Source organism: Larus michahellis, chromosome 5, assembly GCF_964199755.1.
Source record: "Larus michahellis chromosome 5, bLarMic1.1, whole genome shotgun sequence".
Lineage (NCBI taxonomy): Eukaryota > Metazoa > Chordata > Aves > Charadriiformes > Laridae > Larus > Larus michahellis.
In genome coordinates, this window is record NC_133900.1 from 52195978 (window position 1) to 52215477 (window position 19500).

At 45.5% G+C, this 19500-nt stretch overlaps 2 protein-coding genes across 7 annotated transcripts in view; one reads left to right on the forward strand and one right to left on the reverse strand.

Moving 5' to 3' along the window:
- MRPL35 (mitochondrial ribosomal protein L35) lies at positions 1-1901 on the reverse strand. Its single transcript, XM_074587303.1, has 4 exons — positions 1626-1901; positions 1319-1496; positions 595-739; positions 1-355 (listed from the first exon to the last, which is right to left on the reverse strand). Exons 1-4 carry the CDS (start codon positions 1657-1659, stop codon positions 167-169), a joined length of 546 nt encoding a protein of 181 aa, XP_074443404.1. The 5' UTR covers positions 1660-1901; the 3' UTR covers positions 1-166.
- Positions 1714-19500, forward strand: part of IMMT (inner membrane mitochondrial protein) — a 26373-nt gene continuing 8586 nt past the window's right edge. For 2 of the 6 annotated variants that reach the window (XM_074587287.1, XM_074587288.1), the window contains exons 1-8: positions 2012-2168; positions 8348-8424; positions 8863-9052; positions 10484-10604; positions 14012-14092; positions 15220-15321; positions 17981-18117; positions 19156-19259. In XM_074587287.1, the coding sequence (XP_074443388.1) occupies positions 2124-2168; positions 8348-8424; positions 8863-9052; positions 10484-10604; positions 14012-14092; positions 15220-15321; positions 17981-18117; positions 19156-19259 (857 nt within the window). In that variant the 5' untranslated portion in view covers positions 2012-2123. Of the gene's footprint in view, positions 2169-8347; positions 8425-8862; positions 9053-10483; positions 10605-14011; positions 14093-15219; positions 15322-17980; positions 18118-19155; positions 19260-19500 lie in introns of all 6 variants that reach the window. The other 4 variants (XM_074587289.1, XM_074587290.1, XR_012587020.1 and 1 more) reach the window with 3 other exon arrangements.

Sequence of the window (19500 nt, forward strand, 5' to 3'; positions counted from 1 at the left end):
TAATCTTGAATATTCCTTTATTTGTAGCATTGATACCCATAATTCTGATCAGATGGTATGCATATGTTTATTTAGAAAAGTAACAGGTATTACAGATTTATGTCCTAAAATTAAAACCGTACCACCACCTCTTTTCTGAAGAGATGCCAAAATGAAACTCAGATTTCTACACGCGAAGATTCGTGCGATCGTGGTACTTCTGGTAGGGATCATCAACATACCAATTTCTTCTTTTCCAGAAAGAAGTGGTCATTTTGTCAAGGAGTTTACATTGCGTTCTAGTGCACAACACCAGCTCTCTCAAACGCTTCCTCTGGGCAGCTGACTTCTTCCACAGCTTCTTCTTATAACCAGCCTGTCAGAAGAAAAGACACAAAAGACTTTTAAGCGGGTCGCTGCAAATACACATATGTAGCAATACTGATAAGCAAACCAGGGCGAATCCCCCACTTTCAGGAAGACTGGAGTCTCTCTACAGAGCTTTTTTTTTTTTTTTTCCTTTAACTTCCATACTAGCTGCTGCCCTCTAACGGAAGGAAAACACTTAGCCCACTAACTGTACAGAACAAGCTTTCATTACCAAAAAGGTCTTACCTTTCTCCTAACCCAAAGGCCATTGTGCAGCCTGAGAAACCTATCAATGACAGCTTTCACCGTTTTCCTCTTTCCATTCCGTAAGCTATAGTAAGTGAGTGTTCTCGCTGGTTGCTGAAGTAGGCTTGGAAGCAGAGATGTGACACTAAAAAAAAACAACAACAAAACATCCCCAAAACAAGGGAAAAAAATAGAAAAGGAATGAAACATCTTTTTCTAAAAGTAATCACTGGATTTTCCACATAATGAGAAATCAGAATTGGCTGTGAATTGTCTGAAGAAGATTAGGAAAAACTCAAAACATTACAGCACGCTATTTAATGAGTGTGCATGTATGAACACTAACTGTGCTGCTGAACTCTCACTGACATTTATCTGGCAGTTATTGTTCCATACAGAACAGCTTTTTCATCTACTAAAAGCGGTTAAACGCTAAGAACAAACGCTCATCTGTCACTGGCATTCAGAAATTACTTTTAGAACATTAACGTAATCAAGACAGTGCTGACCATAACAAGCCTCTCTGTCATGCCTACACCTGCAAAGTATTTTCTGCTTTACATCGTGCTTCAAGCATTATGCTTAAACAGAACTGGGGGACTTAGGGCTAAAACAGAGACCCGTTTGTTAGAGTAAGGAGCAGCCCAAGAAATTTCTCAGGCAGAGAGGTTCGTACAAACCTCCTTTCAAGCTTTCTTTCCGGACAGACCCGCGCACACTGTACCTGCTGAGGACCGAGGAGCTGCCTGCCCCGGGCTGGTTCCCCCAGAGCAGCCGCGATCTCCACAGCGGGGCCGGAGCCGATGCCCGCACCTCCCTAACGTGCCGGGCGGAGAGGCCGGAAAGAGCCCGCCCCGCGCCGGGGCAGCGGGCGGCCCAGCAAGCCCAGCGCCCCAGGAACCCTGCGGAGAGCCAGACCCTCAGGAGACGCCCCGCCATATACCGCCCCGCGCCGCCATTTCACAGGCGGCCCCCTCGCCCCCCGCCCAACATGGCCGCCCACCTCCCCTCAGCGGCCGCGCGCCACCGACCCGCCACGGCCCCACGAGCCGCCGCCGCCGCCATGTCCCAGCGCCTCACGGCTACGGCGGCCGGCGAAGGTCACGCTGCGCCGGGGGCGGGGCGGCGCCGTGCCCCGCCTTGTAGAGCACTGCCGGGAGCAGCCTCAGACTACCATATCCTCCCTGCAAGGGACACAACAACCCAAACCCGCTTCACCCCTCCCCGCTACAGGACCACCGATGACCGGGGAAAACGGCTGCCCGCCCTCGGGGGGTGCCCCGGGACTCCGCTCCCGCGCATGCGCCACGGGGGCCGCCCCGCTTCATTTGCATACGGCCCACTAGGTCCCCTCTGATTGGACGCGCTGCCCGCCGCTCTCCCCCGGGGGCGGGGCCGCCCTCGCCGGAGCGGAAGCCCGTGCGGCCCTCGCGCATGCGCGCCGCGCTGTACTCACGGTCGGGGGGGCGGAGGCAGGCGGCGCTGGCAGTTACCGCGCACGGCGCCGTCCCGCCACCGTCCCCGAGGCCATGCTGCGGGCGTGCCACCGAGCGGGGGTCGCCGTGGCTGCGCAGGTGAGCGGGGCGGACGGACGGACGGACGGACGGGCGGGCGGCGCGCAGCGCTGGGGAGGGGAGCTCCGCTGGCCGCCCTCGTTACGGCCTTGCTCCCCGGGCGGTGAGGCCTGTCCGCCCGCCGCGCAGGCACTAGGCTGGGCTGGGGCTGCCGGCGGGGACAGTGCGGGGAGGTAGGGGGGGTAATGAGGCGCGGCGCGTCCTCTGACCGCGGCTCGGTCTTCTCTGAATGACTCCGCACGCGCGGGCTGCGATTGGCTGCTGGGCTGTTGACGGGCGGCGACGAGCGCCAACGGGGCGCCGGGGCGGGCGCGGGCTGCTAGGCGGACGGGCGCGTGTACTACGAGTCCCGGCGTGCAGCGCGGCAGCCCTGTGTGGGGCTGAGGGGGCGCCGTGGCCGCAAGGCATGCTGGTCGTTGTAGTCCACTATGGATGTCCTACCGGGTGGCGGGGCTAGGGGAAGTAGGGGGCCGAGGCGTGTCGCGCCGCGGTGCATGCTGGGGGCTGTAGTCTCCTCGGCTGTCATTGCCGGCGCCGGGCCTGCTGCCGCCTCCCCCGACGGTCCCGGCCTCGGGGCAGCGCCAAGGAGCGGCGGCCACAGCCCGGAGCGGCGGCACGGCTCGGCGGCGGCACACGGTTGGGCCGGCTCCTCGGCGGCGGGGCGGCTGGGCCCGCTGAGCGGCGGGGAAGGACGTGACCTTGCCTTTCCCGCCGCGGCCTCCCCTGCGCCGCCCCGGCCCGGTCTCACCGCCCGTCCCCCTTTCGAGCCCCGTGGGTGCTAATGGCGGGGGTCCCGGTACTCAGGGTGACGAGTAGCGTCAGGTCTCACGGGCGAGGGGCCCGTGGTACCGGGTGGCTGTAATGGGGACCCGTTAGTCCTCCCAGTGAGACACGAAGAGGGGCATGTGCGGTGCCAGAGGGGAAGTGCCCATCGGATGTATTTTCTGGACCTTTGTCCTTCCTCATCAGTAGAGATCAGGATGATATCATCATATATGGGCTGGAGCGCATATGCTATGAGGACAGGCTGAGAGAGTTGGGGTTGTTCAGCCTGGAGAAGAGAAGGCTCCAGGGAGACCTTATAGTGGCCTTCCAGTACCTGAACGGGGCCTACAGGAAGGATGGGGAGGGATTCTTTATCAGGGAGTGGAGCGATAGGATGAGGGGTAATGGCTTTAAACTGAGAGAAGGGAATTAGATCTTGGGAAGAAATTCCTTACTGTGAGGGTGTTGAAGCACTGGAATGGGTGCCCCAGGGAGGTTGTGGACGCCCCATCCCTGGAAGTGTTCAAGGCCAGGCTGGATGGGGCCTTGAGCAGCCTGGTCTAGCAGGAGGTGTCCCTGCCTATGGTGGGGTGGTTGGAACTAGATGATCTTTAAGGTCCCTTCCAACCCAAACTATTCCATGATTCTGTGATAATATGCTATAGAGCCTTTTTAAAGCAGTTGGCCAGCTGTAAGAAGCTGCGAGGGTTTATAGGTGAGGGCAACTCCCTTGCTACGGCCCCAGCTTGTATTTCAGGTGTCTGCTTAACAGTAATAAAATTCTTTGTATTCTGCTTTACATTCCAGTGTTCATTACTTGCTATGCACATAGCTAAACAAAGGAAAAGCTCTGCGATCAGCCCACACTGGCTCTGCAGTTGAAAGGTACCCGCTTTAAAGCTAGCAATCTTTTTCCACCACAGCAGCTGGCATTTCCTCTGCTGCTTTATAAGGCTGGAGAGTTCTCTGGGCCAGGTCATCTGATGCCCGCTAAAATAAGGCTCTAGGTTTTCAGGCCTGTGGAAAGTTTGAGCTGGGAGTTGAGAAGACAGAAAACAGGCTTTTGCAGATGTTTATCATTTAGGGCTCTGTGTGTGTATTCAGTCTTTAAAAGAATGTGTCTAGAATGACTGTACAGCGGTGGAAAAGCCAGTGTTGTGCTTTGCAGCTCAGAAGTGTGTCTTTGGTCTATAAACGTGCGGTGGAAGAACCATGCAGACACAAAGATGCCACGGCACTCTGTGAAGTTGGTGTCTGTATCCTTGCTGTTTGTTTCCTTCTAAAAATAACTCCTTTTTTTTTTCTTTTATCCTTACTCACATTTCCTGATGAGATCAAGTACAAAGGAGATTTAGTTTTGACAGCAAAAGTGGGTATGCAATGAAATAGTTTTTTATACATTTTGCTTCTTTTTATTCATATTGAGGGGAAGTTTTGTGGCATACTGTAGTATGTACACATGAAGACTGTTGCTGGTCCCATGGACTTTCTGCAACTAAACCTTGTTTGGTTTTGGGTGGCAAAAGACTCAGAAACTGGAAATAAGAAACAAATGTTTTAATTGTAGTGCTTGTTTTGCAAGAGGTGCAGAATGGTGGACACTAATCAAGAAGTGCTAACCTGATCTGAGATGATACTAGGTAGTTTTTCCACAAGTAATGAAAACTCCTGTCGTGGAAGTAACACCCTCTGGCTGTTAAGAGGTTGTCAAGCAGATGCCGATGCCACCAGGCCTGGAAGGGGCACCAACGTGGTGACATTGGGATGCTCCATCTGGTTGTGCTGCCCCTTTTCTTGCTAATAAGGGAAGGCATCCTTGCTGCCCACATTTGGGGGAGCACGTTCAACAGACATGTTCTTGCCAGAGCAGCAGGATTGGTTTATTCTCTGCTCCAGCTGTGGTGATCCCTAGCCAGCCACAGTGACACAGTTTTAATATCTTATTATCCATCTTCTGTTTTCTCATCTTTACTACCTCTTCAGTATTCTCATCCCTCTTTTTCTGACATGAGACTCAATGCATCTCATGTCATGTTCAGGAGTTTCTCTTGCCCTATTCAGTTAGCTAAAGCTCAGACCAGAGCCTCCGCATCTGCCTGCAGAGCTCACGGTGTCATTGTTGTGAGTGATGACACCTCGCTGGTACCTCACTATTCGGCTAGCAAAACTTGGCTTTTTGCTTTGAGAAACATGACTGTTTTGCTTTGATAGAGCCCAAGAAAGAAACGTGTGTTTGGTTTGGTTTTTTTTTTGCTTTTAACATTAGGAGTGGCAAGTTTTAACAATGTTTTTTTAAGCATGGAAATAAACTGTTCTTACTTATAAGTTAAAAGGAAGTTGACAGTGAGGCAAGTCTGCTTCTGTTTTGTGATGTTAAGATACTCCTTTACAGGTTAAAAAAAAATCCATTTGTCTAAGGAGAGCTGGACCTGGTCAGGACTGCAGAGTCACAGGTCTTGAGGATGCTCGGTTGCTTGAGCAGACGGAGGGAGCTGGGAAGCAGAGCGTGGCTGGGTGAGGATAGCAGAGCAGCATGAAAGTTTGAGTACGGAAAATCCCGGTAGAGAGCTCATGGTGGAGACTGTGAAAAAAAATTATCCTTCTCTCTTACCGCAAGCTCTGTGTGTGTAGGATCAGTAAGCTTGTTAAAAGTAAATTGAAGTTCTTCGTCACAGTGATTTCATAAATGTTTTCAGCTGCATGTGCAGTGCTGCAGAGAACCTCTTCTTCCCTTATTTGGAGTATTGCGGTAGTTTTCTTTGAAAAGAAACAGAGGTCTTTTTGTAAAAAGGTATGATATATGGCAGAAGTCTTGAATGATGGGAAATTGATTTGAGTTCTGTGGTCAGATGTCCTTGTTACATCTAACCTCTATCAAAATGAAGACGAGCTTCCTCTGAAGTTTCTGGTTTGCTCTTTCTGTTTAAGTACACTAATCCCACGTTGCAGAAAACCGTACGTGTCCTGCAAGATTCATTCTCTGCAAATTCTGGGTCAAGATGCTTGAGCCTGGTGACTAGGAGAGGTTTAGCTGGGACTGAATGAGTGCAGAGGATGGCATGTCCTGTATCTGGTTATTTGAAGTTACATATGAGGTATAAGCCTCCAAGGCAGATTTTATTTTTTTAATGATGTTCTGCAGTAGCGTGCTGTACCTGTCCTGTGCCCTTTGCCAGGGGGAGCTCACGTGGATAACCTCAAATGTCAGATTCTCTGGGCCTCTTAATGTTAATCAGAGTGAAGGTATGATGGGCCCTGCGGAGTGATTCTCGTGGTGATATAATAGTAGATAACGAATGTAAAAATAATAAACTTTTAAGAAGTCAGGTGAAACAAATAACGTGGAACTGCTGGAAGAGGAGGAAGAATGTCTCCTTTGAGACATTATTACAAATACATAACACGCGCCTAAAAAAATGACAAACTTCTGGAAATTATGCAAAGGGGAGATTAGAAACTACCTGTAATTTTCCACATTGTGGTGATATAGCAAATATAAGCAAGATTATTATGATGGCCAAAAGAGAGCAATACTTCTTTAAAAAAATTCAATTTTTTAAAAAAAAAAAATCAGTGATTTTTGGAGGTAATCATGTATTTGTATGTGAGGGAGGAAAATTAGATTTGGGCTTTTGCTCATAAAACTTTGGTACGTAAAGATTTCTGATTGTTGTTCCCCTGGCCAGCTGTGGGAATTTCTGTTTGCAGCATCTTGAAAGAAAGAATTGGTGGGGACTTGTTTCGGTTTTAGTTTTTGCTCTGATTGCTACGTGTACGCTAGTGCTAGATTCTGACAGCGTAGACTGAACATCTTAATGAACTATGAATAAAAATGAGGATTTGGCTAATTGTAGAACGGCCCAGCTTGGGAGGGACCTCAAAAGATCATCTGGTCCAAAGGGCATCTGGACCAAAACCAACAATTCCACAAAAAAACCCCTTTCTGATGTACAAAGCGCAAATGCTGAACAAGAAGCAGCCACGTTTCTCCCCTGCCGTGCTCGCTCCCTGAGCGCAGCCTGTCCCTGAGTGCGGGAGCAGATGTGTTTACTGAAGGTGGGAGAACTAAATGGGTACGGTGGTGTTTGCCATCACGAGGCATGAGTAGGACTGTAGCCAACATGAAAATGGGTGAACTGGGCCAGGTACCGAGGTTGTGGTTGTGGCAGTCCCCAGGATCACCGTCCAGCCTGAGCACGGACGGGTGAGTGAGTTGCCTTAAGCTCCCTGATATTTATAATTTTATCTCCCATTCTGTCCATTGTAAACCAGAAAATCAACCATAGAGCACAGCAAGAGCTTGTGAAGGTCTCAGGGGTAAGAAAAGGGTGTTTCCTGTTCCTGTACGAATGCTCCTGTTACTAATTAAAAAAATTTGGCTGCTGTTCTGGAAAGAATAAGAAGTCAGTGTTCCTGCCTTTCCGTTCTACGTTGTTGGACAAGGATGGGACCTAAACCACAAGGCTTTTGCTTGTTACTTACTGCCATATGCAAAGGGGAATAGAGAAACTTATATTCTGGGGTTATGTTGTGGTGAAGCATCTCTCAATTTTCCTTTTTCTTTTTTAAAGAAAAAAAATTCTAGTCGCCCAAAATGTCTCAATTGTGGGAAAAGTTACTTTTGTTCCTTGTACTCTAATTTCCCATGAGCCTGGTATTCCTCTCTTAGCAATACATGGCGGGGGGAGAAAAAAACACTTGAGGGGGACAGAGTTTTTCCTTCTGTAGGCTGGAGTAGCTTAACCAGTCTTTCTGGTTAATCTTAATGTTCAGCTAAACTATAAAGAAGATAGAAATCTTGGATAATATGGGTTTTGTTCAGTAGAATGTAATGAAATATCACTGTTCATATGGTAATTTCATTTATATTATAATCCGATGTCTATCTGGAGAGCGGATGCGTTGTTAACTCTTTTGGGGAGTAAGTCTTGGTTTGGAAGCTCAAGTACATCTTCAGAAATAGAAATAGTTTTAAGTATTAAATATAGTTTTTAATAGTTTCAGGTATTTAAACAGCTGTTGTCTTCTGCACTGCTCACAGCCGAGCTGTTCTTGTGCACGAGATAGTTGAAGGGAATCTGAACTAATCCAATTGGACTGCCCAAACTGGAGTTAGGGAACATAAATAGGCGAAATAAATGCAGAAATAAGCTGGGGTGAGGGTTTTTTTGCTCATTTTTCAAAATGCCTCATTATTTCTTAAAATGCCCTTAACCTGCAAGCTGCATGTGAGAAAACTCTCCTTTGTTTAGGGAAAACAGGGTCCAACATCGCTGCTGTAGTGCCAGTTAGTGCTTTGCTTTGGAGGGTGTGCGAGATGTGGCGATGGAGCCAACAGTCCGATGCTGCCGTTGAGGTGAAGGGATGTTGAAACGTGCTCACTGCTGAACTCTTGCTTCTTCCACCCCTTGCAGAGTAGCCGGTGTGGGAGAGCGTCGCTCCGTCCGTTACGACTGTACCGTGGATATGCTACCTCCTCAGGAGAGTCTGGGTACGTAGAAGGTTTTGGAGGGCAGAATTGGTTCTTCTGTTGTGTTGACCAAGAGGGAATCTGCTCCTTAGTTAAATGTGAGAGCAAGTTGGAGGTGGAGGGAATTTTTTTTTAATTTTTATCTTTGTTGAGTAACTCTTATTCTCATGGTTTTGTGTGTTCCTTGTTTGATTCAGTCATATTTAAATGAAGCTAATCAAGATGATCAGTATTTAGAAAGAAGGTTGTGGGTTGCCATCTTATCTTTGGGTTAGTCATGGACCAGTTTGGTAGCAGGGATCAGCTGGCGCTGAAAGTGATTTAAAGGGGTGCTGGGTTTGTTGGCAAGCTTCTGGAACCAAGTGGTTGTCCCCATCTGTCAGCTGAAGACTTACAAACTGTTTGATGTTTGTCATATAATACAATGTACATAACTTTTGCTCTTCTTTCCCCCTGCAGTGTTTCTGCAGGCAAAATCATTGGTGCAGGTCTCCTCTTTGTGGGTGGAGGAGTAGGTGGAACCGTCCTGTATGCCAGCTATGATACGCAATTCCGGGAGAGTGTAGAGAAAGCTGTTCCCTACTCGGATAAACTCTTTGAGATGGCACTTGGTCCCGCACCTTATAGCGCACCGATGCCAAAGAAACCAGTAAGTGTTTCCCATTCACTCCAACCCTTTCATTTTTCTTTCTTTTTTTTTGAAGAGAGCATCTGCTCTTAGTTTTCAAATTCTGTTTAATTTTGCTGTGTGCTAAGAATTCGAGAATTTTAAGAATTTTTAAGAATTCTTAAATTAAGAAGGTTTAAGAGTTATGAACTGAGGTACTACTTTGTGCTGCATAACACTGATGCTGGTACATTTCCCCTTCTCATCTCCTGATTGCAGTCTGTGGGTTGTAAAACTATTGTTTTTATTTACAGTAAGATAATCTAGTAGGATCCTAACTGAATAGCTGCGCTGCTTATACTCAGAAATAAATTGGAGAGAGACAGGGGCAGGTGACATGCTAGAATTTAACTGTTTTACTAAAGGCTTGGTGTAGTTAGTGATGTAGCAGGATTAAAGTGTCATTCTAAGCTGAATTTATTTCACAGAGGTCAGAGAACATTTTTGAATGAATAAAGCTTTGAGTGGTACAGAGCCATACATAGGCATCATACTTTGAAATCTTAGTGACTTGACCCTGCAGAACGTAAAACCTGATACTGCTTTAAGCACAACTCTGGAAATGCAGTCTGGAAGCTTCTGTGTTCCTGCATCTGAAGGCAAACACTTCCCAATTAACCAAGAATGCTGAAAAGCTGCTCTGGCCATGGCTGTCCTGAGCCTTCAGAAGTCGTTTGACCTTCAAAAAACCCAAAATATTTTTCATTGGAGTTTAAGAAAGCTGTTCTTAATGAATGGGAGAATATCAGTTAACCAAAACTATATCTCTTTTGGTTTTAGCCACACTTTACTTGTGATCATCCAAGTTCTTAATGCCTCCCAGGCACTAGTAAATTTTGCAAAACAGACTAGTCAGATGCCAAAGTTATCATCTGCCCAGTCGTGGCTATAACTCAAATGCTTTTATTTTTACTTTGTGGCTTTGCGTGATGGATATTAAAGGATTAATATTAAACCTTGCAATACTCTGGGCTCGGGTAAGTGTTTGTCTGCCATGAACAGCAGCATCTGAATCCTTTCAAAGGGAAGTCGGTGAAGCTGTGCAGATCTGGTACTTCCATGCCTGTAGCATCTTCTGTTCAGTGATAACCAGATAAAATCATGTTTGTTCTTTTTAAACATATCTTTAATTATGCAGTCATGTCACTTTAAAACAATTATATATATTTTCCACTACAACTTGAAAAGGAATTGTGAAAATTGCCACTGTTATACCTTCAGTTTTCGAGAGATGAAAATTACAAAGATTCCTTCTTAATTAAAAATGTAGCCAAGAAAATATATGGCCTCTTGAAGTGTAGATTTATGATACAGTCGTCTGGACATGGAGTTGTTTTTTTCTGTTATAATGGAATCGGTGAGACACAGGCCATTTGGAAAACTGATTATGTTTCTTACTTCTGATTTTTCAAGATACAGCAAGGTCCACTGAAGATCTCATCTGTAGCAGAAGTAATGAAAGAGTCTAAACAGCCCGCTACCAAATCCCAGATGAGCAAAACAGAACCTGTTGCTCCTTCAGAGGAAAAAGAAGGTAACTTTACAGAATGTCACGTAGACAGAAGCAAAACACTTAATGATCTCTTACATCGTACATCCTAGGGTAGATTAAAACAGTCCATCGGAGTGGTTGAAGATGACTGTGTTGCTATTTCTTAGAATTAATGTTATTTTCTTTTCAGTCATGAGAAAATTTCTCAAAAAAGGCTTTAGGGTTTTTTTTGGCTATTTTTTTTTTATTTATTTACCTTATAGAATATTTGGAATCTAACACAAACAATGACTATCCTGCATAGCTTAGATATGAAACGCAGCAGAAAGAGCACTTTGGGTGCTGCACTCTGAGGCTATTTACTACTTCTTCGTTTTAGTGCAAGAACCTTAATTTTGGATAATTACTGAGGTACTGTAATGCTAGATCAAATGGAACTGTTTTAGAGAGGAGCAGTTGTGACATCTTTTTACGTTTATCTCTCATGGCCGTGTGTGTGTATATGTAAGTAATACCTGGTTGCTGTTTGTCCAGGAAATTCTCTTTTTCTAGAAATAGTATCAGTGTCCAAACAATATGTTTCTACAAAGGGAAAAAAAATAAGTCATAGAATCATAGAATACCAGGTTGGAAGGGACCTTAAGGATCATCTGGTCCAACCTTTCTTGGCAAAAGCACAGACTAGACAAGATGGCCCAGCAGCCTGTCCAGGTGGATCTTAAAAGTGTCCAATGATGGGGAATCCACCACTTCCCTGGAGAGATTATTCCAATGGCTCATTGTTCTCATTGTGAAAAATTTCCTTCTTCTGTCGAATCAGACTCTCCTCTGGAATATCTTGTACCTGTTACCCCTCATCTTTTCCGTGTGACTCCTCGTAAAAAAGGAGTTTCCATCTTCTCTGTAGCCACCCTTTAAATACTGGAACATGTTGATAAGGTCTCTCCTAAGCCTTCTTGTCTCAAGGCTGAACAAACCCAGTTCTCTCAGCCTTTCCTCATAGGGCAGGCTTCCCAGTCCTTTGATCATCTTGGTGGCCCTTCTCTGGACCCTCTCCAGCCTGCCCACATCTTTTTTGTATAGTGGGGACCAAAACTGAACACGGTATTCCAGGTGTGGTCTGACAAGCACTGAATAGAGTGGGATAATGACTTCTTTATCTCTGCTGGTGATGCCCATGTTGATGTAACCCATCATCCTGTTGGCTTTCTTTGCCACAGCAGCACGCTGTTCATTCATATTGAGCTTCTTGTCCGTCAGGACCCCCAGGTCCCTTTCCACAGAGCTGCTGCCCAGCTGGGTAGATTCCAGCCTGTGCTGCACTCCTGGATCATGTTTTCCCAGGTGCAAGACACTTGCTGTTGTTGAACTTCATGAGGTTCTTGTTAGCCCACTCTTCCAACCTATTCAGGTCTTCCTGCAGAGTGGCTCTCCCTTCTGAAGTGTCCAGTTCCCCACTCAGTTTCGTGCCATCAGTGAACTTCGTCAGGGTACACTTGATCCCATCATCCAGATCACTTGTGAAGATACTAAATGGCATTGGGGCCAATATCGATCCCTGGGGGACCACACTTGTGGCTGGTTTACAGTTTGAAAAGGAGGTATTTGCCACCACTGTCTGGCCTGTAAGCCAGTTCCCCACCCACCGCATGGGGCACTGTCTAGACCATAACAAATCAGTTTCTTTAGGAGGAGGCTGTGGTGAACAGTGTCAAAAGCCTTGGAAAAATCCAGGTAGACGATGTCCACTGCTCGTCCCACGTCAACGGAACAGGTTACTTTGTCATAGAAGGCGATCAGGTTTGTCAAGCACAATTTGCCCTTGGTGAATCTGTGCTAGCTTTTCCCAGTCACGTGCTTTATTGGACTTGTGATACCCCCGGGAGGATTCGTTCCGTAACTTTCTCAGGGACTGAAGTAAGACTGATGGGCCTGTAATTTCCTGGATCCTCCTTTAAGCCCTTCTTATAGGTGGGTGTGACATTAGCCTACTTCCAGCCTTCTGGGATGTCCTCCGGTCTTCATGACTTCTCAAAGATTATGGAGCGTGGCCTTGCAATGACGTCAGCCAGCTCTCCGAACACCCTCGAGTGGATACTGTCAGGGCCCATCGATTTGTAGGGGTCAAGCTCCTGTAATAGTTCTCGTACCAACTCTTCCTTCACTGATGGTGGGTCTGGACTGTTGTTCCCAAGGCCTGGGGCCCAACAGTGCTGGTAAAGACAGAGGTGAAGAAAGTGTTGAGAACCTCTGCCTTTTTAGCATTGTTGGTGACTAATTCACCTCTCCTGTTTAACAGTGGGCCATTTTTTTCCTTCTGTTTCTGCTTGTTGTTTACGTACCTGAAGAACCCTTTCTTGTAGTTTTTGACATCTCTGGCCAGTTTCAGTTTGAGCTGAGCTTTTGCTTTTCTAACTGCATCTCTGCACGCCCTGGCAATGCTCTTGTAGTTCTCAACGATATTCATCCACTTTTGCATCTCTGGTACACTTCTCCTTTGGTTTTGAGCAGACTCAGAAGCTCACAGTTAAGCCAGGGGTCTGTTGCTCTGCTTACTTCCCTGCCCTGTAAAGGAGATGAACTGTTTTTGTGCTTCCAGGAGAGCACTTGAAAAACTCCCAGCGTTCGTTAGCTCCTTTATCCTCCATGGAAACTTCCCATGGGATCCCTCCCAACTGAGCTCTGAGCGAGCTGAAGTTTGCTCTTCTAAAATCTAAAACCTTTGTCTTGTACTAACTTTCATCATGCTCAGCAGGATCCCAGGCTCCACAACGTTGTGATCGTTGCAGCAAAGGCTTTCGCGAGCCGAGATACTACAAGGCAGGTTTTCTTGGTTTGTGAGTAGCAAGTCCAGCAGTGCCTTGTTACTGGTTGGCACATCTAACATTTGTATGAGGAAGCAGTCCTCTGCGCATTCCAGGAACTTGATGGATGATGTGAGCTGCTGTATTTTTCTTCCAACAAATGCCTGGGTAGTTGAAGTCACCCATAAGAACCAGGTTCTGTTGACTTGAAACTTGCTTAAGTGACCCAAATATTGCTTTGTTGGCCTTATCGTCTTGGCTTGGAGGTCTGTAGCAGGTGCCTACTGTAAGATCCACCTTGGAAACAACCCCTTTGATCTTGTCCCAGAGGCGTTCGATAGGGCTTCTACAATCGCCGTAGTTGACTTCTATACATTCAAGGTTCTCGTTAACATAGAGAATGACTCCTCCTCCTCCTCTTCCCTGCCTGTCTTTATGAAACATCCTATAGCTGTCCATCATGATCCTCCATGTGAGTTGTCCCACCATGTTTCAGTTATTCCTATGATATCATAACTTTCTGACTGAGCACGGAGCTCCTGTTTGTTGCCCAGGCTGCGTGCATTGGTATCAGTCTTGTATCCCTGTTCTTACGTTATAGCTCGTATATACTAACTGGTTTTGTTCTATTACTGTATTTAACAGCAGGCAAGGCTGCAGCACAGATCATCTCCGCAACAGGTGTAGCCATGTCGGTGCCAGCTCCGGGCATACAGACTGAAGAAGGTGAAAAAAATCATGTGAACACAATAATGAAAAAGAAAATCCTGTAGCTTTGAGCATATAGATTCTTACTTCTGTGTTGGTATTTGTCAGTTTTTAAAGGCGTCATTCGTTGTGCCTTTTGTAGAAGAAACAACTTCCATCATCTGTTAATAGATTTTTAACACACGCAGAAGCTGAGATTGATACCTGGGACAGGTATAGGTATGACCACAAGAGGAAAGCCTGCCTTGATGCTGAACTGGAACTTCTACAGTCCAGTTTGCCTCTGCTCTTTGTGGCTTTCTGATTGCTCTTCAGAAAAGCGTGTCTACCTGGGGCCAAGTGAAGAAACTGCGTTTTGTTAACTCAACAAGAAACACTAGCTTCTATATGAGTCTCTTTCAGATGAGATTATATTTATTTCTTTATGTATTTCGTAAAGGTACTTTGATAAAAAGTATGTCAGCAATAAGTAAGTACACTCTTCACAGTTAGCATCAGCATTATTAAAAGGTAACCTGGTGGGTTTTGTTGCAGCATGAGTCTGAGAGCTGAGAGGTCTGGGCTCTCCTGAGTTGAGATGCAGACTTGCGGTTGGTCTTGAGAGAATTACTTAGGTCAACACTCACTCTTAAAGGCATTTGGCTAAGGAATAAAGTATAAAAGGCCTTAGGCTAGAGTATAATTGTGATTCACCATAGCTCCCTTGCTAATCTTTTTTTACTTTGGCCGGAGTCCCCAAGCATGCCAAAGGAGAACTGGGGAAAAAAAAAATCAAACCAAAACAGACACTCACTTAAAATTTAAACTTGGCTTCCTAAGTGTTTTCCATTTCATGCTTTGCCTTTCACTTCTGAATCTTGTATATTTTTGTAACTAGACAACATAAAATCTACAGATGCATGCGAGATATCCATGCTGCTGTTTTTAATTTTAAGAAAATTTGAGAGAAGATTTGAGACTGGCCTGTGTAGTTATGGGTATAAAAAAGTTTGAGGTAGTTTCAGCGTGACTTCTTGCAGAAGTCAGATTTATAAAGTGATACTGACTATAAAAGTTTTCAAAAGAAAGTTCCTTCCCTACAAGTAATCCGTATACCAATTCGGACACTCTGCTAAAACCATTTAACTCTCTTTGCTTCTGAATAGGTAAAGAACATGAAGGTTCCCATGCTATAAAAGAACGGTCACCAGAAGAAGTTGCAGCCCGGCTCGCCCAGCAAGATAAAGAGGAGCAAGAGAAGATCGCGGGTGAGTCCTCACTGATAGTTCTCCCTATGCGTGTTATTTGTGACAGAGAATTGTTGGACTGTATTGGCGTTAGAGTTCTAAGTTGCTTACACACCTCTCTGTTGTTGTCCCTGTGTTGTGTTGGCAGAAGGAAGGCTGTTGAAGCTTCTGCCACTCACTAAGAAGTAACTGATGGTTAAAGAATGATGGAAAATTTTGGGTTGGAATGGACGTCCAAGGTCTCTACTCCACCCCCCTGCTTGGAGAGTTGGGGCAGGTTGCTCAGGGCCTTCTTCCCAGGAGGTTTGAAGCTCTCCAAGGATGGAGATTCTTTCACCGCTGAGCAGCTTTGCCATTGCTTCTTATGATGGAGAACTTGATACGTCCAATTAATTTCTCTTGTTGGCACTTGGATCTGTTGCCTCTTGCCCTTTCTCTGGGCACTTCTGAGAAGTCTTGTTCAGTCTCTTCTGTAATACTCCTTTAGATGTGGAAGGCATGACTTAAGATACCTCTTTAGCTTCTCTTCTTTAGGCTAGAACAAGCCCAGATCCTTCAGCTTCTCATTGTGTCACATGCTCCCAGCCCCTAACCGTCCTGCTGCCTCTTCAGCGTTCACTCCCCGGTGTGTTTGTATCTTTCTTATACCAAGGCTCGCAAAATGAGACACCATATTCCAGAAGTAGTCTCGTAAGTGCCGATTGGAGGGAAATCACTTGATCTGTGGGAATTGCTCTTGTTTGATGCAGCCCTGTTCACGGTCAGGACTCGTTGCTGCCAGAGCATGCTGTTGATTTGTGCTCAGGTTGCCATCTTCTGGGATCCTCAGCTCTACAGAACTGCTGCCTTGACTTTTTCCTGTAGTGGTTCAGGGATGGTATGTTGAGGTGCTGCGAAGAGTTGCCTGTAGGTTCTGTGTTGGGAACTATGACGATTCTTGCTTGGATTCTAACTCAGACAGTCCTATTAATCCAGATGTATTACTGAGATGTGGTCTGGCTTTTCCTGTGTCTCAAAACTCGTGTCTTCTTTGTGGGTCTTGCTCAAAACAATGAGCTTTGCTTCCCCCTTGCCCCCCACTTAGTTTATTAGATTTTAAATACTTCTGGGCTGTTGTTTGGTCTTGGTTTGGCTACAGCATGATTGTTTAAATCATGAGTTTTGTTTAAATCGGGGTTCTTTCCTGGTTTACCTCAGGGTAAGACAGAAAAACTGAGAAATTTTCTTTTTTTTTTTGTAGATGGTGTTTTACTGTCTAGTATGTCCGGGCAATCTGTGACCAGCTACTTTGGTACTTACCTTCTGAAAGCAAACCCAGCTCAAGCTGCAGATTGTGTGCAGTGTTAGAAAGCTTCCATATTGTCCTCCAGCCAGTGTTGATGAGGATGAGAGGGAGACTGGCCTCTTGCAGAAATGAACGGGTGTTGAAGGGTGACTTCTGACTTGGGGCAGTGCAAGGACGGCTGTCTGCAGTGGCTCTGCAGACCTTCTGTGGTGAGGGAAGGAGGGTGGGTACACTAGAGACACTGACTACCAGGATGCTGAACAGAAACTGTATTTAAAGTCAGCAAAAGTTTACTGTTAACATAGGTGTAGCCAGTGAAAATAGGCTTGAGGGGAGTTTAACGGTACTGAGACCACATACTGGGCAAACTTCAGCCTGCTGTGGGAGCTATGGCCTTTTTGTTTTATTATTCTCCTCGTGCTTGGAAGGGGCTGATGGTGGAGGAGGCGCTGGTCCGGTGTGGTGTGTCTGATCTGACCTGTCCAGCCACTGTGCGCGTGAAATGGCATCTTGGCAGACGCATTGACCACGCTCAGGCTTTTCCTCTGAGTGCTTTGGTCCTCAGCCAAAGTCCGAGCCTCGGGCTGTTGTTGCACACGAGGGATGAGAAGGGTGTATAAGCCTGGACTTAACAGGCTCAGAGCAGATGTGCTGGTTGTGGTCTGCTGCCGCTCGCTTCTGTTCAGAGCTTTGTCTGGTGTAGAAGAGCAACATGAGCAGAAACAAGAGGCTCGGCATCAGTTGTCTGCTTCGTACAGGACTTTTTTGCAAGTGAAGAAGTTGAGATGTTACACTGAAAAAATCCAGAGGAGTATTTACTGGAAAGGTGGATTTACTTACCCAACTGCTTAGAAATAATGTCTGACTCCAGAAAGGCAGACATTGCTCACTGATTAACCATTCTGATTCAGCTCCTGCTTGAATAATTAATAGCTCATTTGTGCTTCTATACCAATAGGAATAGGTAGTTGAGTCCACCACCACCTTGGCTAGGAAGGATAACTCTGTGTTTGGAATATATCTTCCTTGTGGAAGACAGGAAAATTTACTTGTTTTCTCTTAATTACCATTGTAACACGTGAAAATGGATAAATATCTACTGGGTTAAATGCCACCCCCCTGCAGAAACACGGTAAAGGTCTTCCACTGAGGAGCTTTAGCGCTCTAAGTGCAGACTTGGACCTTGGTACTCGTCTAAATAAGGAGTATATTCTGGCAACGTTTCTTCTGTAGGCTGCAAGCATAGTTCCTAAACTGACCAGCTCTTTTGAGTCATAGGAAATAAAATAAGGAGATGCAGAGGATATAACGTGTCATTTTACTAATTCTAAGGCTCTTTTCTTTATAGTTTCATTCAGTTAACTGATTTTTTTTTTTTTTTTTTTTTTTCCCCAGCCCTTGCAGCAACTCTAGAAGGAGCCCTAAGCGCAACAGCTCGTGTAACCCTTCAGGCGATTACTGCCCAGGAATCTGCTGTGCAAGCAGTGAATGCCCATTCCCAAATACTGAAGGAGGCCATGGACAATTCTGAGGTAAACTGGACAAATGGGAACAATTTTATTTTTATATTGTGTTCAGCCAAACTTCTCATTTCACAATTAAAAGATGAACTTGGAAGCTTTTCTTGCAATGTCTGTACTTTTATCACAGTTTTAACTAATCTTTCCACTTGTGAAATGGGTGTACTTGAATGATGCAGCAGGTTTGCTTTTGAATTTGTTTTTTTTTTTTTTCCCCCAACTCCAAGAAAAAAAGTTCAAGTTCATACATTGATAGTTTTCACCGTGTATTTTAATTCATTGTATTTTAATTTCCAAGCCTATTTTTTACCTGGATACAGTTAGGGTATCATACTGTCCACCCTGTTAATTCTGCTGAACCATTCTCTTTGCCAAAATCTTCTTGCTGGATTGTTCTTTTCTTGTCTGGAAATGAGTAGGGGATGCATGAGCGACACCAGTTTGTGGTTCTGGTGTGCTAATGCTGGAGTGTGTGTGGAACCACTGTTTCCTATTCAGTACTGGAGCGGAGAATATAATTTAGTGGTTAATCAAATGAACAGGGGCATACGGGCAGCTAAACAAGGACTCAAGATTTAATCTAGTAGTTAGAAAAACAAGTATCTTAAGAGTTTGCTTTTAAGCTTAGGTGTTAAGCTTACTTTAAAGTTAAGCAACTTGAAAGCATTACGGTACTTGAAAGTATTAAGCTTAAAAGCAATTTTAAAGTATTACAGTACTTTAACACATGTAGAGATTTTCCCCCAAAATCTTGTGGCACCATACAATGATCCTCGCACAAGCTCTTCTGCATGGACAAATGGCTGTTGCTCAGGTGGAGAAAAACGTTAAGAATCAAACAAAAGAATGGAAGGGAAAAATAATTTGTAAAGCTTCCAGCTGTGCTGTTGGTAAAACATGACAATGTTGTTCAGCTTTAGTGAAACAAGAGTAGGAACTTCTGAATCCCTGCAGGCTTTCTTTTTTTTTTTTTTTTTTTTTTAATTTTATTTAAATAACTCTCTTATTTCATAATTGTGGTGGCCCTAATTAGGAATCTGTGTTTCTTAGGCTGCTGGGGAGAACAAATCATCTCAGTGGCGGACTCTGGAGGAAGCGCTGAAGGATCGGAGGAGAGCAGTAGATGAAGCCGCTGATGCCCTTCTGAAAGCCAAGTAAGTTGCTTGTTCTTAAGTGTTATCAAGTGGTAAGTTCACATCACCCCTGCGAGGGCTGGCAGACACCAGGTGGAGTTTGTAGAAAGTATGCAGTCACCCACGCTCATATTAAACTGATGTGTTTGTGCCAAATAAAGAAAACTCAAATACGCTAATGACTATTTCAGTTTGCAGCATGTGGATTGTAGGTGCCTCCGCTCATGGTCCTCGCTGTACCAGAGTCTGAATCAGTCCTATT